The 21378-nt window shown below is 39.5% G+C and overlaps 2 protein-coding genes and 1 long non-coding RNA gene across 3 annotated transcripts; all 3 read left to right on the top strand.

Annotated features, from left to right (window-relative positions):
- Positions 1-7746: 7746 nt before the first annotated feature.
- LOC141336151 (microfibril-associated glycoprotein 4-like) lies at positions 7747-9158 on the top strand. The gene is made up of 5 exons (XM_073841686.1): positions 7747-7811; positions 7910-8113; positions 8201-8297; positions 8540-8707; positions 8787-9158. The coding sequence occupies exons 2-5, from the start codon at positions 7910-7912 to the stop codon at positions 9041-9043; spliced, it is 726 nt and encodes a 241-aa protein (XP_073697787.1). The 5' UTR covers positions 7747-7811; the 3' UTR covers positions 9044-9158.
- Positions 9159-9336: 178 nt separating this feature from the next.
- Positions 9337-11595, top strand: LOC141336188 (uncharacterized). Its single transcript, XR_012355690.1, has 3 exons — positions 9337-9534; positions 9628-9667; positions 10133-11595. It is a non-coding gene; the product is annotated as an uncharacterized lncRNA (long non-coding RNA).
- Positions 11596-19747: 8152 nt separating this feature from the next.
- Positions 19748-20995, top strand: LOC141336162 (microfibril-associated glycoprotein 4-like). Its single transcript, XM_073841698.1, has 4 exons — positions 19748-19951; positions 20030-20126; positions 20388-20555; positions 20634-20995. The coding sequence occupies exons 1-4, from the start codon at positions 19748-19750 to the stop codon at positions 20882-20884; spliced, it is 720 nt and encodes a 239-aa protein (XP_073697799.1). The 3' UTR covers positions 20885-20995.
- The last annotated feature ends 383 nt before the right edge of the window (positions 20996-21378 follow it).

The following is a 21378-nucleotide window of genomic DNA, read 5'->3' as shown; positions in this document are numbered from 1 at the left end:
TGCTGTTTCTTCACAATCCTGTCAAAATAAAAACAAAAAGCCTGTCAATAAATACACAATAATGGAAACAGGCAACATGTGAGCATTCAGCTTGTGCCAGGAATCAAGGGTTCTGCAATATGAATTTCTTCTTTAACACAGAGGAGGAGCCTGAGAATATGACAAATATATAGAGAGTGCTTGTGTCAGACTGAACAACACAAACTGTGTGTTACTGCTTTATTCTTCATTTACCTCACAAAACAGCACGACATTTAGGAAACAGAATAATGGCCACAAACAACAATAACCAGATTTTTATCAAGCAATCAGCTTTCTTAAAGATTTAAAAAGAAAATGTTAGTAAATCTCTGCAGTGATCAGCTTGAAAAGATTGCAGTAAGTTCAACCACAATTACAGTGACTCTTTTTACTTTTATTATGTCAGTTATATCTATACACCTCTTGTCTTGTTAATTAGGTTAATTATCTGCTCCTCCTGAACTTCGTTAATAAAACATAATGGCCCGGTTTCACAGACAGGGTTTAGACTAAACCAGGATTAGGCCATAGTTCAATTAGGACATTTAAGTAGTTTTTATAAACATGCTTAGAAGAAAAAAACATTACTGATATGCATCTTGAGACAAAACAAAGGCACTGATACATTTTAAGATCAGTCAGTGCAGGTTTCTTTTAGACTTACATTTCAGTCTAGGATTAGGCTTAAGGGGGTCCCATTATGCTTTTTCACTTTTTGAACTTTAGCCAGTGTGTGGTGTGTATGTTTGGGCATAAAAAACATCTACAAAGTTACGAATCTCAAAGTTCACTCCAAAGGGAGATATTTAGTTTTTAAAAAATCCCTTTTCAAGAACTACAGCGAACGACTCCTTTGGACTACAGAGTTTTTTTTTCCGTATGCTATTATGTCACAACGTAAATCCCACCTACAGAAATTAAAATCGTTGGTGGATGGGGGATTCGCCTAATTTTAGCAATGTATTATGGACAGCCGCTTCTGGGATGCTTCAGAGAGCTACAGGTTGGCTCGCATACACACGAGCATTGACTAAAGTGTCCGCAAACTGCTCCGATATGCAGTATAGAGGCTCAAAACACATGCAGAGCTGTGGCTGATGTAAACATGAACATTGAATAGAGTGACAATCATCGATGTCCGTGTGGAAGCTGCGCCGTAGACGTGCGCAGTGTGTGGTAAGAGATTTATTCATCATACAGTGTAGATAGCTTCACTAGACTTATGCTAGAGCTGTTTTTTTTTAATTAAAGGGGTCATCGCGTGCAAAACTAACTTTTACATGTTGTTTGAACATGTTTGTGTACACAACCACCCTACAATGATAAAAATCCACCAATCTTTAAAAGTATTATTCCCTTTTTAAAATCAGTTCATTCTTAGTTTCTTGTCGTTGTGACGAAAAACATTTGATTGACATGAGCGCCTTACCTTAGCCCCGCCCTCACCGAGCTCAAACAGTCAAGTCAAGTCAAGTCAAGTCACCTTTATTTATATAGCGCTTTTAACAATACGGATTGTGTCAAAGCACTGCACAGTATTTAAACAGCACAATAGTGTGTAAGTAACGCATTATTGTAAACAATCAATTAGAATTCCGGAAATCACAATAGTATATGATATCGCTGGAAAGTGTCCCCAACTAAGCAAGCCAGAGGCGACAGCGGCAAGGAACCAAAACTCCACAGGTGACAGAAATGGAGAAAAACACCTTGGGAGAAACCAGGCTGAGTCGGGGGACCAGTTCTCCTCTGGCCAGGCGAAACCAGCAGTTTGTACCAATGTCAGATTGTAGAGAACTCATTAGGTTCCTGTGGAGTAGCGCCGATGGCCGTCTAGGTTGGCGATGTCTTCATTGATGATCCGTCTCTGGAGCTCATCTGGCGACCCCATCATCGGCGGTCCTCTGAGGGGTTGGCATCATCTCTTATTAGGTATTCTGAATCCTGACTGAATCTTGTATAATTCCTAGTTACCACGGGATGGGAATCCCGTGGCAGAAACAGAGAAATAATTAGCGTAGCTGCTGTTCCAACCAAGCAAAAAATTATGTGTTTAGCCCAAGCTGAAGAATGTTGATCTGTATGTGATCAGATGTAAATGAAGACATTATGAGATACATTATGTGAATGCTTGGCTAAAGAGATGAGTCTTTAATCTAGATTTAAACATACAGATTGTGTCTGAACCCCGAACGTTATCAGGAAGGCTATTCCAGAGTTTGGGAGCCAAATGTGAAAAGGCTCTCCCTCCTTTAGTGGACTTTGCTATCCTAGGTACTACTAAAAGTCCAGAGTTTTGTGACCTTAGGGAGCGTGAGGGATTGTAGCGTAGTAGGAGACTAGTTAGGTATGTAGGAGCTAAACCATTAAGAGCCTTATAGGTAAGAAGTAATATTTTGTGATAGTGATACGGAACCTAATAGGTAGCCAGTGTAGAGACTGTAAAATTGGGGTAATATGATCATATTTCCTTGATCTGGTAAGGACTCTAGCAGCTGCATTTTGGACTACCTGTGGCTTATTTATTGAAGAAGCAGGACAACCACCTAGTAGTGCATTACAATAGTCCAGTCTAGACGTCATGAATGCATGAACTAACTTTTCTGCATCAGAAACAGGTAACATGTTCCATAGCTTAGCAATGTTTCTAAGATGGAAGAATGCTGTTTTTGTAACATGAGAAATATGATTTTCAAAAGATAGGTTGCTGTCTAATATAACACCCAGATTTTTGACTGTAGAGGAAATAACAGTGCATCCGTCTAGTTGCAAATTGCAGTTTAAGGGATTCTGTTTATTGTTTTTTGGTCCAATAAGTAATATCTCGGTCTTATCTGAATTTAATAGTAGAAAATTATTGGTCATCCAGTCTTTCATGTTTTTAACACACTCTGTTAACTTTGCTAAGTTAGAGGTTTCATCTGGTCTAGTTGAGATATATAGTTGAGTATAGTTGAGTATCATCAGCATAACAATGGAAACTAATCCCATATTTCCTAATAATATTACCAAGGGGTAACATGTAAATTGAAAATAGTAGAGGACCTAGGACAGATCCTTGTGGCACTCCATACTTTACTGGTGATAACTGCGATGATTCCCCATTTAAATAAACAAAGTGGTAGCGATCAGTCAGGTATGATCTGAACCATCTTAAAGCCTGCCCTTGAATACCTGTATAGTTTTGTAATCGATCTATAAGTATGTCATGATCTATAGTGTCGAACGCAGCACTAAGATCAAGTAAAACTAGCAATGAGACGCAGCCTTGATCTGACGCAAGTAGCAAGTCATTTGTGATTTTTACAAGTGCAGTTTCTGTGCTATGATGGGGCCTGAAACCTGACTGAAATTCTTCAAAGAGATTATTATTTTGCAAGAAGGAGCACAATTGAGCGGACACAACTTTTTCTAAAATTTTGGACATAAATGGAAGATTAGAAATGGGTCTGTAATTTGCCAGTTCACTAGGGTCTAGCTGTGGTTTCTTAATAAGAGGTTTAATAACCGCCAGTTTGAATGGTTTTGGGACATGGCCTAAAGATAACGATGAGTTAACAATATTAAGAAGCAGTACTTCTGTTACAGGTAACAACTCTTTTAGTAATTTAGTGGGTACAGGATCTAATAGGCATGTTGTTGGTTTAGATGTGGTGATAAGTTTATTTAATTCTTTCTGTTCTATAGTTTTAAAGCACTGGAGTTTTTCTTCCGGTGTAAAGAATAATGCTGAAGTATCATTTGTTATTGTATTTCTGATGTTGTCTATTTTATCAGTAAAGAAATTCATAAAGACATTACTATTAAACTGTGCAGGAATATTTAGGTCAGTTGGCGTTTGGTTATTAGTTAATCTAGCCACTGTGCTGAATAAAAACCTTGGATTGTTTTGGTTTTTTTCTATGAGTTGGTGGATATACTCGGCTCTAGCAGCTTTTAAAGCCTGTCTATAGCTGGACATACTGTTTTTCCATGCAATTTTAAAAACTTCTAAGTTAGTTTTTCTCCATCAAGATTACGAGTTGCTTTTTTTAGAGAATGGGTATTACTGTTGTACCATGGCACAGTACATTTTTCTCTAACCTTTTTAGCTTGATGGGGGCAACAGCTTCTAATGTATTAGAGAAGATAGTGCCTATGTTACTAGTCATTTTGTCTAGTTCATTTGTATTTATGGGTACGCAGAGCAGTTGAGATAAATCAGGCAGGTTATTTGTGAACCTATCTTTGGTAGCAGGAACAATAGTTCTGCCCAGACGATAGCGCGGAGCTATATAGTTAACATCAGTGATACGCAGCATGCACGATACGAGGAAATGATCGGTAACATCATTGCTTTGAGGTACGATATCTATATCAGTAAGATCAAGTCCGTGCGATATAATTAGATCTAGTGTATGATTAAAACGATGAGTGGGCCCGGTGACGTTTTGTTTGACTCCAAAAGAGTTTATCAGGTCAATAAACGCAAGTCCTAACGCATCATTTGTATTATCAACATGAATGTTAAAATCCCCAGCAATTAACGCTTTATCAAAATTAACCAGTAGGTCTGAGAGGAATTCTGCAAATTCTTTTAGGAAATCTGTATACGACATCAAAGCTATTTTCTGTGATCATTTCATTTACAATAAGTGCTTTGGGTGCGAGTGATCTAATGTTTAGGAGCCCAAGCTTTAAAAATTGTTTTTGTTCATTTACAGTGCATTTTTCTGGTTTAATCACGATTCGATTTTTTCTAGATCCTGCATTAAATTTTTGTTTTGACCTCACTATTCGAGGAACAGACACAGTCTTTATAGATTGGACAGCACCAGTACTATCGTTTAAATGTGCATAACAAAAGCCATCATCGCAACTATTTGAAGAATTGCTTACTAGTCAAATGGAGCGCAGCGTCCTGGAGATGTTGTCCGACAGGAGTTCTGCTCCGACTCTGCTGGAGTGCAGGCCATCAGCACGGAAAAGCCTAGGACGCTCCCAGAAAAGATTCCAGTTATTAACAAAGAGCAGTTTCTGTTCTTTAAACCATGACAACAGCCATTCATTTAGAGCGAAAAGTCTACTGAACCTTTCGTGTCCACGTCGATACGTGGGAAGCGGTCCTGACACAATGATATTCGTCGCGGGCGCTGTGCTGCGTACCGTCTCGATCAGGCTCCCGAAACAGTCTGACTCTGATCGCCATTGTGTGACTCAGGTGCAGAGGAAGACTCTAATTGAGCGATTGAGGTGTTCTGTTGTTGGATGTAATAATGAACATAGCAGTCCTCATTTACCACTGACATCTGAGCCGCTGAAGACACAGAGGTTTAACATTACTTTCGCTTTTAAATGGAAAGCGCCGATCCCGATCTACATATGCATCTATCTTCATGCGAATCATTCGTGATGCAGCTTCACCCACAGCAGAAGTGAGTATAAGGGTTTTTTATGCATCTTTGCAACTCGACTTTCTTAATAATGTGCTTGTTGGCAAGTTTCGGCGATAAACGTGGCTAAATGTGGCTAAAGTAAACATAATCCCAGAGAGGGGCGGGGCGAGCAGAGCTTGTGTGCATTTAAAGGGGCCATGTCTTAAAATGAGCTGAGTTTTTGCAGAGCTGATTTTGACAAGGTAAAAGGGTGTTTTTTTTACACTACTATTGAGAATTTTTAACCAAAGTATATTGGACACTTTTCATTAAGACCCTAAAGAATCATATGAACTTGTGGAAAATGGGCATCCAATGACCCTTTTAAAGGGGTCCTATTATGCTCTTTTACAAAGTCTTTATTTTGTTTTGGGGGTGCACTAGAAACATGCTCTCATGCTTGGTGGTTCCAAAAATGCACATTTTTTCAGATAATTTACATTATTACAATGGCTTTCTCCCCAGGCTGGCACAAACGGCTCGATTAGTTCCGGGTTCCACCTTCCGAAAAACCAAATGTATTGTGATTGGTTAGCAGTCCCACCCTGTTGCTATTGGTGAACAGCTTAGACAGCGTTCAGCATAGCCACGCTCCTTCACAAAACAGCAAACTAGATTAAAGTGATTTTTATGTTTTAAATATGAATATTTTTCTTACAAAACACATCAGATCACTAGAGGAGGCTTTACCGACCCCTCTGGAGCCATGTGAGGCACTTTTTATTATGGACTGATGGAGAGAAACACTTGTCTATGCGGTTCTGTTCTAAAGTTTGGGAGTGCCATGATTATTTTTAATATAACTCTGATTGCATTTGTTTGAAAGAAGTAAGTCATATACACTTAGGAGGCATGGACGGCGCGGTGTGGCTCTGACACGGACACCAATGATCGTCACTCTAGTTAATGGTTGTGTTTACAGTAGCCTTGGCTCTGCATGTGTTTGGACCCTCTATATCGCACACGTCAACAGCACAGCTCCAGCACAGATACCGGAGCAGTTCGCGGACACTTTAGTCAAGTTAGGCGAATCCCCCACCCCCTAACAAATTGAATTTCCGCAGGTGAGATTTACGTTGTGACATCATAGCATGCGGAAAACAAACGCTGTAGTTCAAATGAGCCGTTCGTTGTAGTTCTTGAAAAGGGATTTTTTAAAAACTAAATATCTCCCTTTGGAGTTGACTTTCAGATTTGTAACTTTGTAGATGTTTTTTATGCCCAAACATACACACCACACACTGGCTAAAGTTCAAAAAGTGAAAAAGCATAATAGGACCCCTTTAAATAAATGAGCACAATAATGATAATATTATATATCGGTGATCTCGCAGGCTGATGATAGGACCAACACTACTGTAGTGTATTATTTACTCACCCTCTATGCATCCTAGGATATGACTTCCTTCTTTGCAATCGGAGTTATATTAAAAATAATCCTGGCACTCCCAAGCTTTGGAATGGCATAGAGAAGTGTTTCTCTCCATCAGTCCAAAACAAGTCGATCCATAATAAAAAGTTCCTCAGATGGCTCCGGAGGGGTCAGTAAAAGCCTCCTTTAGCGATCCGATGTGTTTTTGTAAGAAAAATATCCACATTTAAAATGTAAGAATCACTTTAATCTAGTTTGCTGCTTTGGGAAGGGGCGTGGCAGGACTGAAACGCCGTCTAAACTGTTCACCAATCACAACTCATTTGGTTTTTCGGAAGGCGGACCTTTATCAAACCCTGAACTAATCAAGCCATTTGTGCCAGCCTGGGGAGAAAGCTATTGTAATAATTTAAATTATGTGCAAAATAATGCGTTTTTCGAACCACCAAACATGAGAGCATGTTCTAGTGCAGTGGTTCCCAACCACGATCCTGAAGGCCCCCCAGCACTGCATGTTTTCCATGTCACCTTAATCAAACACACCTGATTCAGATCATCAGCTCATTAGTAGAGACTCCAAGACCTGAAATTAGTGTCAGACAAAGGAGAGATGCAAAATGTGTAGTGTTGGGGGGCCTCCAGGAACGTGGTTGGGAACCACTGTTCTAGTGCACCCACAAAAAAAAAAAAAAGACTTTGAGCATAATAGGACCCATTTAAGCCTTGTCTGTTAAACCGGGGGTGTTTGTATGTTTGTGCCCGGTGTTTGGTTGAACTTGTTATTAAAATAAAACAGTCAAATGTGTATTGTGCAAAACATTCAAATGTACCAGCTAATGATTTTCTTGCAATATTTCGACATTATTGCACAATACAGGAATGAGTGATGCATTCATACTGATAAAGGCTGAGTTGAGAAAACCGTAAATGGTCTAAATAAAGGACTCAGAGACTGAAGAACAAGTGATCTGAACTTCTCTGCCTTAGTCTTGACGACACAAACAGTGAGTTATGCCTTTATTCTTCAGCATTTACTTAATGTGTATTATATGTCAGTGTGCTTTGATCATAAATGTGAACTTGATCAGTCATTTCTCTCTAGATGACGGTGTTTGTCGCAGCTCTTCTTTCTGTTTTCACGGCGTCTGTTGTTTGTGGATTCAAACCATTCGACTGTTCTGACGTCTATAAATCAGGACGAACAGACAGTGGGATTTACTCCATCTATCCAGCAGGTGACGTTCCTGTCTGGGTTTACTGTCACATGATCTCAGATGGGAAAGATGAAGATAAAGGAGGATGGACGGTATGAATCACACTTTTTAAATAATCAAACATACATAGATAACATAGAATAAGCCTTTAATATGATAAGTGCTATAACCCATCTCAGGTGATTCAGAGGAGAATGGACGGCAGTATTAATTTCTATCAGCCATGGGAAAAGTACAAGACAGGATTAGGGACCACCGAGGGCGAATACTGGCTGGGTAATGATTCATGTGTTAAAGTGTTTTTGGGTTGTGTCAAAACTTACAACCTTTCCTTCCTTCTGGACTAGTATTTTAAAATTAATGCAATGAACTTAGTTAGACTTAAATGTCATAGGCCAAATGTGTTTTGGGGCCACTGTATATTATAGCTGGAATGATAATAAACTAAAAAATGAATTTATATCCCAGCAGAATGTCTAGTTTGGTTGAACGTGTTCTTCATGTGTGTGTTTGATCAGGGCTGGAGAACATGTATGAGCTGACGCGCAACAGAAAGTACATGCTGAGAGTGGATCTGGAGGACTTTGAAGGAAGGAAAGGTTTTGCTCTGTACTCGTCCTTCTCTGTGGGTCCTGAAGCTGATGGGTATAAACTGCATGTTTCAGGGTTCAAGGATGGAGGAGCAGGTAGGACACTTTCATACATATTCATGAAAACTCATTGCAGTTATGTTCTTGTCCTTAACGATGCTCTTCCTCTCTGCAGGCGACTCGTTAAGCGACCACAATGACCAGAAGTTCTCCACCTTTGACTACGACCAAGATGCCTATGGAGAGAACTGTGCTAGAGAGTATCTGGGAGCATTTTGGTACAAATTTTGTCACACCGGAAACCCCAATGGCATGTACTTATGGGGAGAAGATGACACCCATTCTGGCATTGGTGTTGTTTGGTCAACCTGGAAAAACAGTTTCACTCTCAGCATGAAATCCATCAGCATGAAGATCAAACATGTGCTTTAGAAACAGCAAGCATCTGATATTGTTATAGTTAAATGGCTTTGCTTTTCTTAACTGGGCAACTGAGTCAACCAATAATGTTTTCTTCATTTCTGGTCAGCAAAGCATTTACTAATAAAATGAGTCAACACTTGCATCATGTTGATATGTGTTTATCTTCTTAACACACACCAGTAACACTGAATGAGGAACTACTGTACATGGTAGATAAATAGGCTATGCGATCAAAATCTTCTTATCTAAATGCAACCCTATGATTAGCAAACATTTACCCAGATGTCTTGTACAAAGACAAATCATACATGTAGTTCAACCTAGGAACAACCTAAGTATTTGGAATAAGAATATGTGCTCGTTGTGTATTTCAGCCTTTAGGACTACAGATGCTAAAGCACAGTCGGTAATCGGTCGGTAATTGCTGCTTAATTTTATGGAGTGGTCATTTAAGTGCACTGGAACACCTTATTGGCGTTATATCAGACATAAAAATAAAGGTGCTTCATGATGCCATAAAATAACCTTTTTTTGTCTAAATTGCTTCTATAAAGAACCTTTAACATCTGAAGAACGTTTCTGTTTCACAAAAGGTTCTTTGTGGCAAAAGGACATTCTTCAGATTATAAAAAGGTAAGAAAGAGACGGTTCTTCCAAGAACCTTTGACTGAATGGTTCTTTGTGAACCCAAAAATGGTTCTTCTATGGCTTGGCAAGCCATAACATTTCTGGATCTGTTAATGCACTCAATATCACAATGTCATTAATATTCCAACCTTGTAGTGTGATATTTGAAATTTAGCTCAGTTGCATTTCATTTCTCTAGATCATCTAAGATGTTTCCACACATTGATTCAGAGTAGATCTATGGAAAATTTATCTAACAAGACATCATTGTAAAGATACAAACCTGTCTAACATCTAACAGCTGAGGATTCGGGCAAAGGAACTGGCTGAAACAGGATTGTGTTGAGGTGTTAAAGTTTGCTTTGTTATTACAGTAGATACAGCCTGAACCAATATTTTCTGTCCTGAATTTACCTGATGTCACATGATTTGTGTATGTGTTTTAGTATGGTTTCTGTTTCAAAATTCAAGGTCAGACAAGTGTGGTGTGTATCGACAAGAGGAGGTGCCAATAAAAGGTCCGTACACCATACTGATGGCTGATGGCTGCTCTGTAAATTCGTCATCATCAGTTAGGAACCTAGGCGTCCTTTTTCGATAGCAATCTCTCCTTTGAAAGCCACATTTCTAGCATTTGCAAAACCGCATTTTTCCATCTTAAAAATATATCGAAATTACGACCTATGCTATCAATGTCAAATGCTGAAACATTAATTCATGCGTTCATGACCTCAAGGATAGATTATTGTAATGCTTTATTGGGTGGTTGTTCTGCACGCTTAATAAATAAACTCCAGCTGGTCCAAAATGCAGCAGCTAGAGTTCTTACTAGAACTAGAAAGTATGAGCATATTAGTCCGGTTCTGTCAGCACTGCATTGGCTCCCTATAAAATATCGTATAGATTTTAAAATCTTGCTAATTACTTATAAAGCCCTCAATGGTTTAGCTCCTCAGTACTTGAGCGAGCTTCTATCGCATTATAGTCCCTCACGTCCGCTGCGTTCTCAAAATTCTGGCAATTTGATAATACCTAGAATATCAAAATCAACTGCAGCGGCAGATCATTTTCTTATCTAGTGCCTAAACTCAATCTACCAAACACTGTTCGGGAGGCAGACACACTCTGTCAGTTTAAATCTAGATTAAAGACACATCTCTTTAACCTGGCTTACACATAAAACATTAACACATTCCTATAATTCAAATCCGTTAAAGGATTGTTAGGCTGCATTAATTAGGTCAGCCGGAACCGAAAACACCTCACATTACATCTGATGCACTCGTTGCATCGTAAAAAGAATGGCATCTACGCTAATATTAGTCTGTTTCATTCTTATTCTGAGGTCACCGTAGCCACCAGACCCAGCCTGTATCCGGATCAGATGGTCACTGCAGTCCCCCGGATCCAGTCCGCACCAGCTTAGATCATGGATCACCACCTGGAGATGACTTCAATAGCCATGGATGTCAACCAGATGAGCTCCAGAGACGGATCATCAATGAAGACCTCGCCAACCTAGATAGCCATCGGTACTACACCACAGGATCCTGATGAGTTCTCTACAATCGGACATTGGTACAAACTGCTGGTTCCGTCTGGCCAGAGGAGAACTGGTCCCCCGACTGAGCCTGGTTTCTCCCAAGGTTTTTTTCTCCATTTCTGTCACCTGTGGAGTTTTGGTTCCTTGCCGCTGTCGCCTCTGGCTTGCTTAGTTGGGGACATTTTCCAGCGATATTGTATACTATTTGAACTGAACTGACGATGATATCACTGAATTCATTGATGAACTGTCTTTAACTGAAAATTGATTATCTTCAATAATGCGTTACTTACACACTATTGTTCTGTTTAAATACTGTGCAGTTGCTTTGACACAATCTGTATTGTTACAAGCGCTATATAAATAAAGGTGACTTGACTTGACATACTAATCAAGCAATACAGCTGTTTATTTATGTAAAATACAGCTGATCAAATTATGATAATAATAGTCAATAATGATAATATCAATAATGAACAAGTAACAGCATAAAAATATAGACAAAGCTGGATAGTTATATGCTAAACCCCAAGCAAAATAGGAAAATAAAGACCATATTTACAACTCAGAGACGTGCCATCATCTCCACTCTCAAAGACTGGGGAGCCCGTTGCAGTCTCAGTAGAAGACCAACACGTATGTCTGAGAAATGCCGGGCGATGCGTGCTTGTCCCACGGCTGAGCTTCCACTGTGCCAGCAAGAAGTCCCATCTTTTATACTTTAAATTTAGGTGCAGTTAAGACAACCTCCAAGTGAGAGAGAGAGAGTCAAGTTGATCAGGCTCGACCATGTCCCCAAGTGGGTGCACATCATTCCAGTCTCAAGAAATGATGGTTCGTTACTGGTATTTTAAAAATTCGTAGCCATACCTTCGCGCCCATAAAGTTATAATAAACGGTTTGTTCTAGGCTAGTGATGAAACTTATCTGAAGACCAAGGCTAACACTCTCAAAAATGTGTAGCCATGCCTTCGCACCCATATCTGAAGGCCAATGCTAAAATTCCCAGGAGACTAGATGTTCTCGGGAAAATAGTGGTACTGAATTGTACCAGTCATATTCTTTGAAGCCCCCTCCCTCTATGCTCACACTCCCTCTGTGTTGATCATCTCCGATGAGTGCCCAAAAAGCACAAAAATGACCCATCTGCTACAGTATGAATATTCAAATATATATCTTCATAATATTGTAAATATGTTCTGTTCCTTTCATCAGCAGTTTTTCACAGTCCTTGTATAAATTCATAAACATTTTATGAACTTTTTTAACCATGAAAATTATTTAAAATAGCTAAAAATAAAAATAAATTAAAATAGCTAGCTTATTTAAAAAGTTATAACATTTTACTAAAGGTCAAAGATCACCATGTTGGAGGTCTGAATTTACATTTAAATGACAAAAACTGTAAGGAAAATCTATTGACATTTTCGCCAACGAATAAAAACAAGATGAAAATGTTAGGGAGGGACAATTTAAGAAGAGATAAATTCAGAATAAATCTGCTGCTGTATCATATTATATGGGGTATTTGGGAGCTTCATAGGGCTTGACTCTTGGGAGCACATGACAACAATTGAAGAATTTTGTAAAGCTCCCTCAGATGAGCTATTGAATCTGTGTTTGAAAAAACAGCTAAGCAAATTGCAGTGTACACGAATGAAAATAAACCCTGCACTGCTGTTTAAGCTGCATCATTAGCAGATGATTTTGTTCGTTGCGCCTTGTGTTGTGACACGGTCTAAGACCAAAATGATGAATGATGAGAATGTTAACTTGAATGATACCTGCGTACCGCCTAAGTCAGTCGCTCCTGGATTGTTTCTCTTGTCCAAAATTTCTCGTGCAGAATTTGCTGTCGCCCAGAGGGATGATCCTGGGTTGAAAAGTTTGCGCGCTGATGTTCTCCCGCCGGAGGAGGTAGAGAGTGCCGTCACTTCAATGATGGGGTGCTTCTGCGTAAGTGGCCTGCCCCAAACTAGGATTGCGGTGGTGAGTCACTGGTTCAAGTTGTTGTACCTGAGAAATTCAGAGATGTTGTACTCCGATTGGCTCATGGTGATGCCAAAGATGATGCTAATAGAAAAGGGAATAAAGTTTTGTATAAACAGGCCGAATACACACTGGAAAAGGAGATCAAAGTGGCAAAGAGAAATTATTCCGAAAAAATAAGGAACCAATTTCATTCCAGTGACTTTTCATCAGTGTGGAAAGGTCTAAAACACATCACCAATTACAAGACACCATCCCCCAGCGCTGTGGAGAATCAGCAACTGGCAGACGAACTGAATGAGTTCTATTGTAGGTTTGAATAAACACCATTAACACCTCCAACAACACCCCTCTCCCCCACTCCTGCAACTCCCATTCAAATCAGTGAAGATGAGGTGCGCCAGGTCATCAAAAAGAACAAAAGAAGAAAGGCACCAGGCCTGACGGTGTGACACCAGCCTGACTGAAATCCTGTGCTGATCAGCTGGCCCCCATCTTTTCACAGATCTTCAATTGGTCTCTGGAGTTGTGTGAAGTCCCCGCCATTTTCAAACGCTCAACAATTATCCCCATTCAGAAGAAACCCAAAATAAAAGGACTTAACGACTACAGACCTGTGGTGCTAACATCTGTCGTCATGAAGGCATTTGAAAAACTGGTTCTGGCTTAGCTGAAGGATATCACCGGACCCCTACTGGACCCCCTGCAGTTTGCTTATCGAGCAAACAGGTCTGTAGATGATGCAGTGAACATGGGTCTACATTTCATCCTGCAACATCTGGATAAATCAGGGACTAATGTGAGGATCCTGTTTGTGGACTTCAGTTCAGCCTTCAACACTATCATCCCAAACCTTCTCCTGCCCAAACTAACTTAGCTCTCTGTGCCTACCTTGGTTTGTCAGTGGATCACCAGCTTCCCGAGAGACAGACAGCAGCTAGTGAAGCTGGGAAAAAACTCATCCAGCACCCGTACTATCAGCACTGGTGCCCCTCAGGGCTGTGTCCTCTCCCCACTGCTCTTCTCCCTGTACACTAATGACTGTACCTCTAAAGACCCCTCTGTCAAGCTCCTGAAGTTTGCAAATGACACCACACTTATCGGCCTCATTCAGGACGGTGACGAGTCTGCTTACAGACAGGAGGTAAAAGAGCTGGCTGTCTGGTGCAGTCATAACAACCTGGAGCTGAACATGCTCAAAACTGTGGAGATGATCATGGACTTTAGGAGGAACCCCCCTGCTCTCCCCCCACTCACCATCATGAACAGCACTGTAAACACAGTGGAGTCATTTAGGTTCCTTGGAAACACCATCTCTCAGGACCTAAAGTGAGACATTCACATAGACTCCATTGCAAAAAAGGCCCAGCAGAGGCTGTACTTCCTCCGCCAGCAGAGGAAGCTCAACTTGCCACAGGAACTGCTGAAACAGTTTTACTCTGAATCCGTCCTATGCACTTCAATTACCATCTGGTTCAGCTCAGCTACCAATTCTGCTTTTAGAAGACTATGTCGGATAGTCCGGACTGCTGAACAAATCATTGGTACAACCCTTCCTATTGTTAGATCGCTGTCCCCATGCCTAGACAATTAAGATCCAGCCCCGGACGCCAGATACCATCAGAAAATATCAGTTTGTCCAGTCACAGAACCACTCTAATACTAAATACTGGGTCTAATACCCAAACCCTGTTAACAGGATATATTGTCTGGTACCCAAAATACCCAAAACACTATTAACAGTCTTCTGTCAGCCAAGAAGTACGCCAAAATGTTATGCCATCCTGACGATTACACCAAAATGTTGACTGAGGAAAAAGCATTAAAAGTGAAGAGCAGAAGCAGGAGACGAAGTTATGATGGTAAAAAGGAGCAGAGTTTATTGAATAGTCTTAGTTGCGTTTGTCTCAATGCTCAGACTTCGTCTGAAGAACACAGATCCAACAAGTATTGTTATACCAAACTGCTTCAAAACAGCATCCCATGAACCTTGAGGTTCATAAACATTCCCTCATATCTCTTATTCACGAGGACAAACAGGCCATGAAACCACACAGTCATAAGACTAAACAACAATGGAAAAATATATATAAAAAACAGTTATAATATAACATAATATAAATGTCTAATCAATTAATAAATCAATGAAAATGATATATAAATGACTATAATGATTTTTATAAATGATTGTGATTAAATAGAATAATTAAATGATAAATGATAATAAATGAATGAAGAATAAATGAAGAATATAGAAAATAAAATAAAACACAACACAAATGTATGGTTGCTCTCTTGAAACCGTTGTGTTCAAGTTGGGCCTCGCCGTGTTTATTGGTCAGAAAACTGGATGGAACAGATAGATTTTGTACAGATTACCGAAAAATTAATAAAATCACCAAACCTGATGCTTTTTCCCTCCAGAGAATGGAGGATTGCGTTGATCAAGTGGGCTCTGTGAGATATGTCAGTAAATTTGACTTACTCAAAGGGTACTGGCTGGTTCCTTTGACACCTCAGGCACAGGAAATCACTGCTTTTATAACTTCTTCAGGGCTGTATTCTTATTCTGTCATGAGCTTTGGTTTACAGAATGCTCCTGCTACATTTCAGAGACTAATGAATCGTGTAGTCTCTGGTTTAGAAGGTTGCACGGTCTATTTGGATGTCATAGTTTCCATAGTTTATGGGTATGAGATTTATTTATTTCAACTTTTAGCAGAGGCTAATTTGACTGTGAATTTAGCTAAATGTGATTTTGAATGGGCAACTGTTCCTTCAGTTTGACGGAAGTCACGTGGGAGCAGGAGCGGTTCTTCTCCAGATTCATTCTGATGGTCTTAGTCACCCAATTATTTATTTCTCATGCAATTTTAATTAATATCAATTGAACTATTCTCTTATTGAGAAGGAAACGCTGGCACTTATCTGGGCACTTCAACATTTTGATGTATATGTGGGGGGAGGGTCCCCAGTCGTCATCTTTTCGGATCACAATCCCTTGACATTTCTTTACTCATTGCAGAGTCCGAACCAACGATTAATGTGCTGGATACTTTTCCTGCAGCCTTATAACTTGACGATTAAGCACATTAAAGGTACCTTGTCATGTGCCCCTGTGGTGATGAGATGGTGTTTTGGTCTCCAATTGATGTGACTTCACCTATTTCTGTATGCATGTGTAAGATTCTATAACATCCTGTGTCCCTTGTATATGTCTCTTAACATAGTATCTGTCTGTCCTCAATTATGCTTAGAATATAGCCAATGATGTAATGACAAATCATGGGACTGTCCTTATAAGGATGTTTTGTGCCCTTTTCATCTTTCTGCTGTTGGTCATTCTTGGTTCCGGGGACCCATAACCTGGGCTGTGTAGCTCAACTCAGATCGAATCTCAAATCTCAGCAATTAAATTATACTTTTTATTCTAACAGTTGGGGGCTCGTCTGCGTAAGAGATGAATCTCTCCCTATCTCCCTACGAAACATCCCGAGAACTGTGTGGGAAAGATGCGCCGGTGAATCAGGCAAGGACCTATGATAAAGGGGTAAGTGTTTTGGCTTACTCTGTAGGATCCTGACGATTTCGTATAGAGGTGAGGTTGGTTGAGCTTAATCACTAGTCACAGAATGTTAGGTCGTTCCATGGTTGTTCTAGCAACGGAAATTACAGATTAATTATCAGCGCAGAGTGATTGGATATACAGTACTGATCACACTTTTTTGATCACGGCAACGTAATTGAAAGATTTGTGACCCCAAAAAAAGATGGTGCTTTTAGGGGACCTAATGCAGTTTGGCAAGAGCCCAGAAAATACGTAGCACCCAAATAAAAGACGGTGGTTAGTAGCGATCAGGACTAAAAAGTTTTGTGTAAGCCAAACATACGGACACCACCCACGTTCACAAATACGATACATGTACTACAATTGAAGTTGAGCAAAACTGTACATGAAATTTGTGCACAAAATTACTAGCTACTAACCCCTTTTCTAAAAAAGTGGAAGATGGGGGGTTCAGTATTGAGACCGTTACCTGGGGAAACACCAGTTGATTTTATGTACCGAAATAATCAGAGATTTTATACTGCACCTTACGTCAGTAATATGGCCGGTTGGTCTGAGCAAATGAAGCCACAAATTGAGACATTGTATCCACGAGAGGGTTCATTCACAAATGATGGCATGCAGTTGGCCAGAAGTCTGGTCAAGGAGGGATGGGGAGACCTGAATTGGCATTATACATATATGACTAAGAGTTATAGTGTCTGGTCTGGCAAAGTATGAAACAAGTCTGGGATGAGGGCCCAGAGAAAAAACAAGTCGCAGCTTATGTGGCTAGACTAGCACGCCCACCGTCCTACTGCATTAAAACAGTGCAAGACATAGCGTCTGGCTCAAATCAACCTAAAGCCAGTCAAAAAGCAATGATTTGGTTAAGAACGGGCAACGGTATTTCTACTAGACTGATAAAAATGGCAGATATGGAAGCAATATGCAAATGCTTGCCTTCTCCTCAGAATCTCAGCCAGTTTGTTACTATTTTGCGAACACACACAAGATATGCACATTTTACTGGGGTACATTATAGAGCAGTTTTAGCAAGAACTTTGGTGGTGGACATTTCTGAAGCAGATTTTATGTCAGCCTGTCCGACATGGGATCATGAGAATGATAAGATATCACACTCAGCTACTGCTGCAAGCCCTCATGAATACTTCTGGGAGAAGCCTGAAAACCATGACACCTTCTTTAAGGAGCTAAGAGCTTTCCTGGATAAGTGTATGGGTATGTAACAATATTTTTTAAAGGTTTGGGTGTTTGTGTTTCTTTTTGTCTGTTGTAGGTCTGAGATTGGGGCGTGAATTCAGCACACCTGATGGTTGTCATCGCTGTTCCACTGTTGTTCGGGCAGTTGGCCAGAGCTGTGCTCCAATATGTGGCATTATGTTTTGCATCCATTCACTAGCACTGACAACACTTTCTGCATCCATTCATTCACCTTTCACACTGATTGAACCTACTGATACTGATGTTTTGATTGTTATTTTTGTTAATTGTGTTATAATAAATATTACATTTGAATTTATTTCACTGTGTCGTCTCCCTTAACGTTACATCCTTGAGCCAGGTGTAACATTTAAGGTTATTATAAAACAGTCGAATGTGTGTTGTGCAAAACATTCAAATGATTTTCTTGCAATATTTCAACATTATTGCACAACACAGAAATTAGTTTAAAAGATGCGTTCAAACTGATAAAGGCTGAGTTGAGAAAACCGTAAATGGTCTAAACAAAGCACTCAGAGACTGAAGACCCAGTGATCTGAACTTCTCTGCCTTAGTCTTGACGACACAAAGAGTGAGTTATGCCTTTATTCTTCAGCATTTATGTGTATTATACAGAGATGTATAAAGTACTAGAGACCCAGACTTGAGTAAAAGTACAAGTGCTCTATCTAAAAAGTGACTTGAGTAGAAGTCTTAAGTGGAAGTACTAAAGTATTCAACATTTTTTGTACTTAAGTATTGCAAGTAGTTTATTTTCAAATTTACTACTCAAATACTGAAAGTAAAAGTACAAGTATTGTGTTATGTAGTTATTAAAGAAAGCAGTCAAAAGACATATTGTTTTGTTTATTTTAAATATCTTTTTTGTGTCAAACAGGTTTGAAACAATGTTATGAAAAGAATACCTAAATTGTGCCTTTTTTTCTCCACCGCTGATTCCCTTCTTAAACTAGTGTGCATCAATAAATAAATATATATATATATATATATATATATATATATATATATATATATATATGATTGGTCAAAAACACCATTCAGCGTGACACAGTCTTTATGATAGCCAGCTAGTTAATGTTAAGTGAACATCGCATGTTATGAACTGCGGGTAGCTAACGTTAGTTAACTTATCTAGCGCTTACGGATAGCTCAAACTGCTGTGTTTTATGTATTATATTATTTTTAACTTTGACAGTGAATTTTTGAAGGCCATTATTTCGCAATCTTTCGGGATTCTATATGAATTGTCTTTCACTCCGACAAATGCAAACATGGACTCTAAATAGGGCCACCGGTGGTTTTCTTCCTCATCGCCACGATCAGTTGAAAGTGAAGAAGTTGAAAGTGGAATTTCTGGTTTTTCCTTGTAGAAAACAAACTAAAGTGCTCTCAATGCAGTTAGGCAGCGCTGTCTTCTTTGATCGTCTGATTCGCTCAATGATGAGCCAGCTTATTCAAACCTGTGACAGAGCCATCTACTGCCCTGGCAGTGATAATGTGGGTTTGGAATGATTCGTAACATTTTTATAATTGTAACGAGTAACGATGCAGCACATAAAAAATCTACTGGAGTAAAAGTATTAAACTCATCGAAAATATGTACTGAAGTAAAAGTGGAAGTAGGAGAAAAAAACAATACTCCAGTAGAGTACAGATACGGCCTTTTAGTACTTAAGTACAGTAGTGAAGTAGTTCTACTTCGTTACTATACATCTCTGGTATTATATTTCAGTGTGGAACTTGATCAGTCATTTCTCTCTAGATGACGGTGTTTGTCGCAGCTCTGCTCTCTGTTTTCACGGAGTCTTTTGTGTGTGAATTCAAACCATTCGACTGCTCTGACGTCTATAAATCAGGACAAACAGTCAGTGGGATTTACTCCATCTATCCAGCAGGTGACGTTCCTGTCTGGGTTTACTGTCACATGATCTCAGATGGGAAAGATGAAGATAAAGGAGGATGGACGGTATGGTTTAAATAATCAAACATACATAGATAACATAGAATAAGCCTTTAACATGAAAAGTGCTACAACCCATCTCAGGTGATTCAGAGGAGAATGGACGGCAGTATCAATTTCTATCAGCCATGGGAAAAGTACAAGACAGGATTCGGGACCACCGAGGGCGAATACTGGCTGGGTAATGATTCATGTGTTCAAGTGTATTTTGGGTTGTGTCAAAACTTACAACCTTTCCTTCCTGCTGGACTAGTATTTTAAAATGAACACAGTGAGCTTAGTTAGACATAAATGTCATAGGCCAAATATGTTTTGGGGACACTGTGTATTATAGCTGGAATGATAATAATAATAATTAAAAAAAAATAATAAAAATTGGATTTATATCCCAGTAGAATGTCTGGTTTGGTTGAACGTGTTCTTCATGTGTGTGTTTGATCAGGGCTGGAGAACATGTACCAGCTGACAAGCAACAGGAAGTACATGCTGAGAGTGGATCTGGAGGACTTTGAAGGAAGGAAAGTTTTCGCTCTGTACTCATCCTTCTCTGTGGGTCCTGAAGCTGATGGGTATAAACTGCATGTTTCAGGGTTCAAGGATGGAGGAGCAGGTCAGACACTTTCACACATATACACGAAAGCTCATTGCACTTATTTCTTGTCCTTAGCGATTTTCTTCCTCTCTGCAGGTGACTCATTGACCTACCACAATGACCAGAAGTTCTCCACCTTTGACCACGACCAAGATGCCAATAAAGGGAACTGTGCTAGACAGAATCTGGGAGGATTTTGGTACAAAATTTGTCACTTCGCAAACCCCAATGGCGTGTACTTATGGAAAGAAGATCATGCCCATTCCGGCATTGGTGTTTTTTGGTTAACCTGGAAAAACACTCTCAACAAGAAATCCATCAGCATGAAGATCAAACATGTGCTTTAGAAACAGCAAGCATCTGATATTGTTATAGTTACATGGCAGTGTTTTATGGTTTTGCTTTTCTTCCCTAACTGTGCAACCAATAATGTTTTCTTCATTTTTGGTCAGCAAAGCATTTACTAATAAAATGAGTCAACACTTGCATCATGTTGATATGTGTTTATCTTCTTAACACACACCAGTAACACTGAATGAGGAACTACTGTACACGATAGATAAACAGGCTATGTGATCAAAATGTAAATGCAACCCTATGATGTGCAAACATTTACCCAGATGTCATGTACATAGACAAATCATACATGCAGTTTAACTTGGGAAAAAATTAAGTATTTGGAATAAGAATCGAATTCTGTAATTCTGTAAAAATAAGAAATTCTGTCAAATTCAGTCCTTTAGGACTGCATCTACGGAAAATGTTTCTAACTAGACTTGATTTGTAAACATACACATCTGTCTATGTAACATCTAACAGCTAAAGATTCAGGCAAAGGAAC

Source organism: Garra rufa, chromosome 6 (genome assembly GCF_049309525.1).
Source record: "Garra rufa chromosome 6, GarRuf1.0, whole genome shotgun sequence".
Classification (NCBI taxonomy): domain Eukaryota; kingdom Metazoa; phylum Chordata; class Actinopteri; order Cypriniformes; family Cyprinidae; genus Garra; species Garra rufa.
This window is presented reverse-complemented; position numbering and strand designations above follow the sequence as displayed.

What these genes read in the sequence shown, in the direction of transcription:
- LOC141336151 (XM_073841686.1), top strand. Translation starts at nt 7,910, where the DNA reads ATGACGGTGTTTGTCGCAGCTCTTCTTTCTGTTTTCACGGCGTCTGTT. An exon ending in AAGATAAAGGAGGATGGACG is followed by an intron (nt 8,114 to 8,200) that starts GTATGAATCACA and finishes AACCCATCTCAG; the next exon opens with GTGATTCAGAGGAGAATGGA. An exon ending in CGAGGGCGAATACTGGCTGG is followed by an intron (nt 8,298 to 8,539) that starts GTAATGATTCAT and finishes GTGTTTGATCAG; the next exon opens with GGCTGGAGAACATGTATGAG.
- LOC141336162 (XM_073841698.1), top strand. Translation starts at nt 19,748, where the DNA reads ATGACGGTGTTTGTCGCAGCTCTGCTCTCTGTTTTCACGGAGTCTTTT. An exon ending in CGAGGGCGAATACTGGCTGG is followed by an intron (nt 20,127 to 20,387) that starts GTAATGATTCAT and finishes GTGTTTGATCAG; the next exon opens with GGCTGGAGAACATGTACCAG. An exon ending in GTTCAAGGATGGAGGAGCAG is followed by an intron (nt 20,556 to 20,633) that starts GTCAGACACTTT and finishes TCCTCTCTGCAG; the next exon opens with GTGACTCATTGACCTACCAC.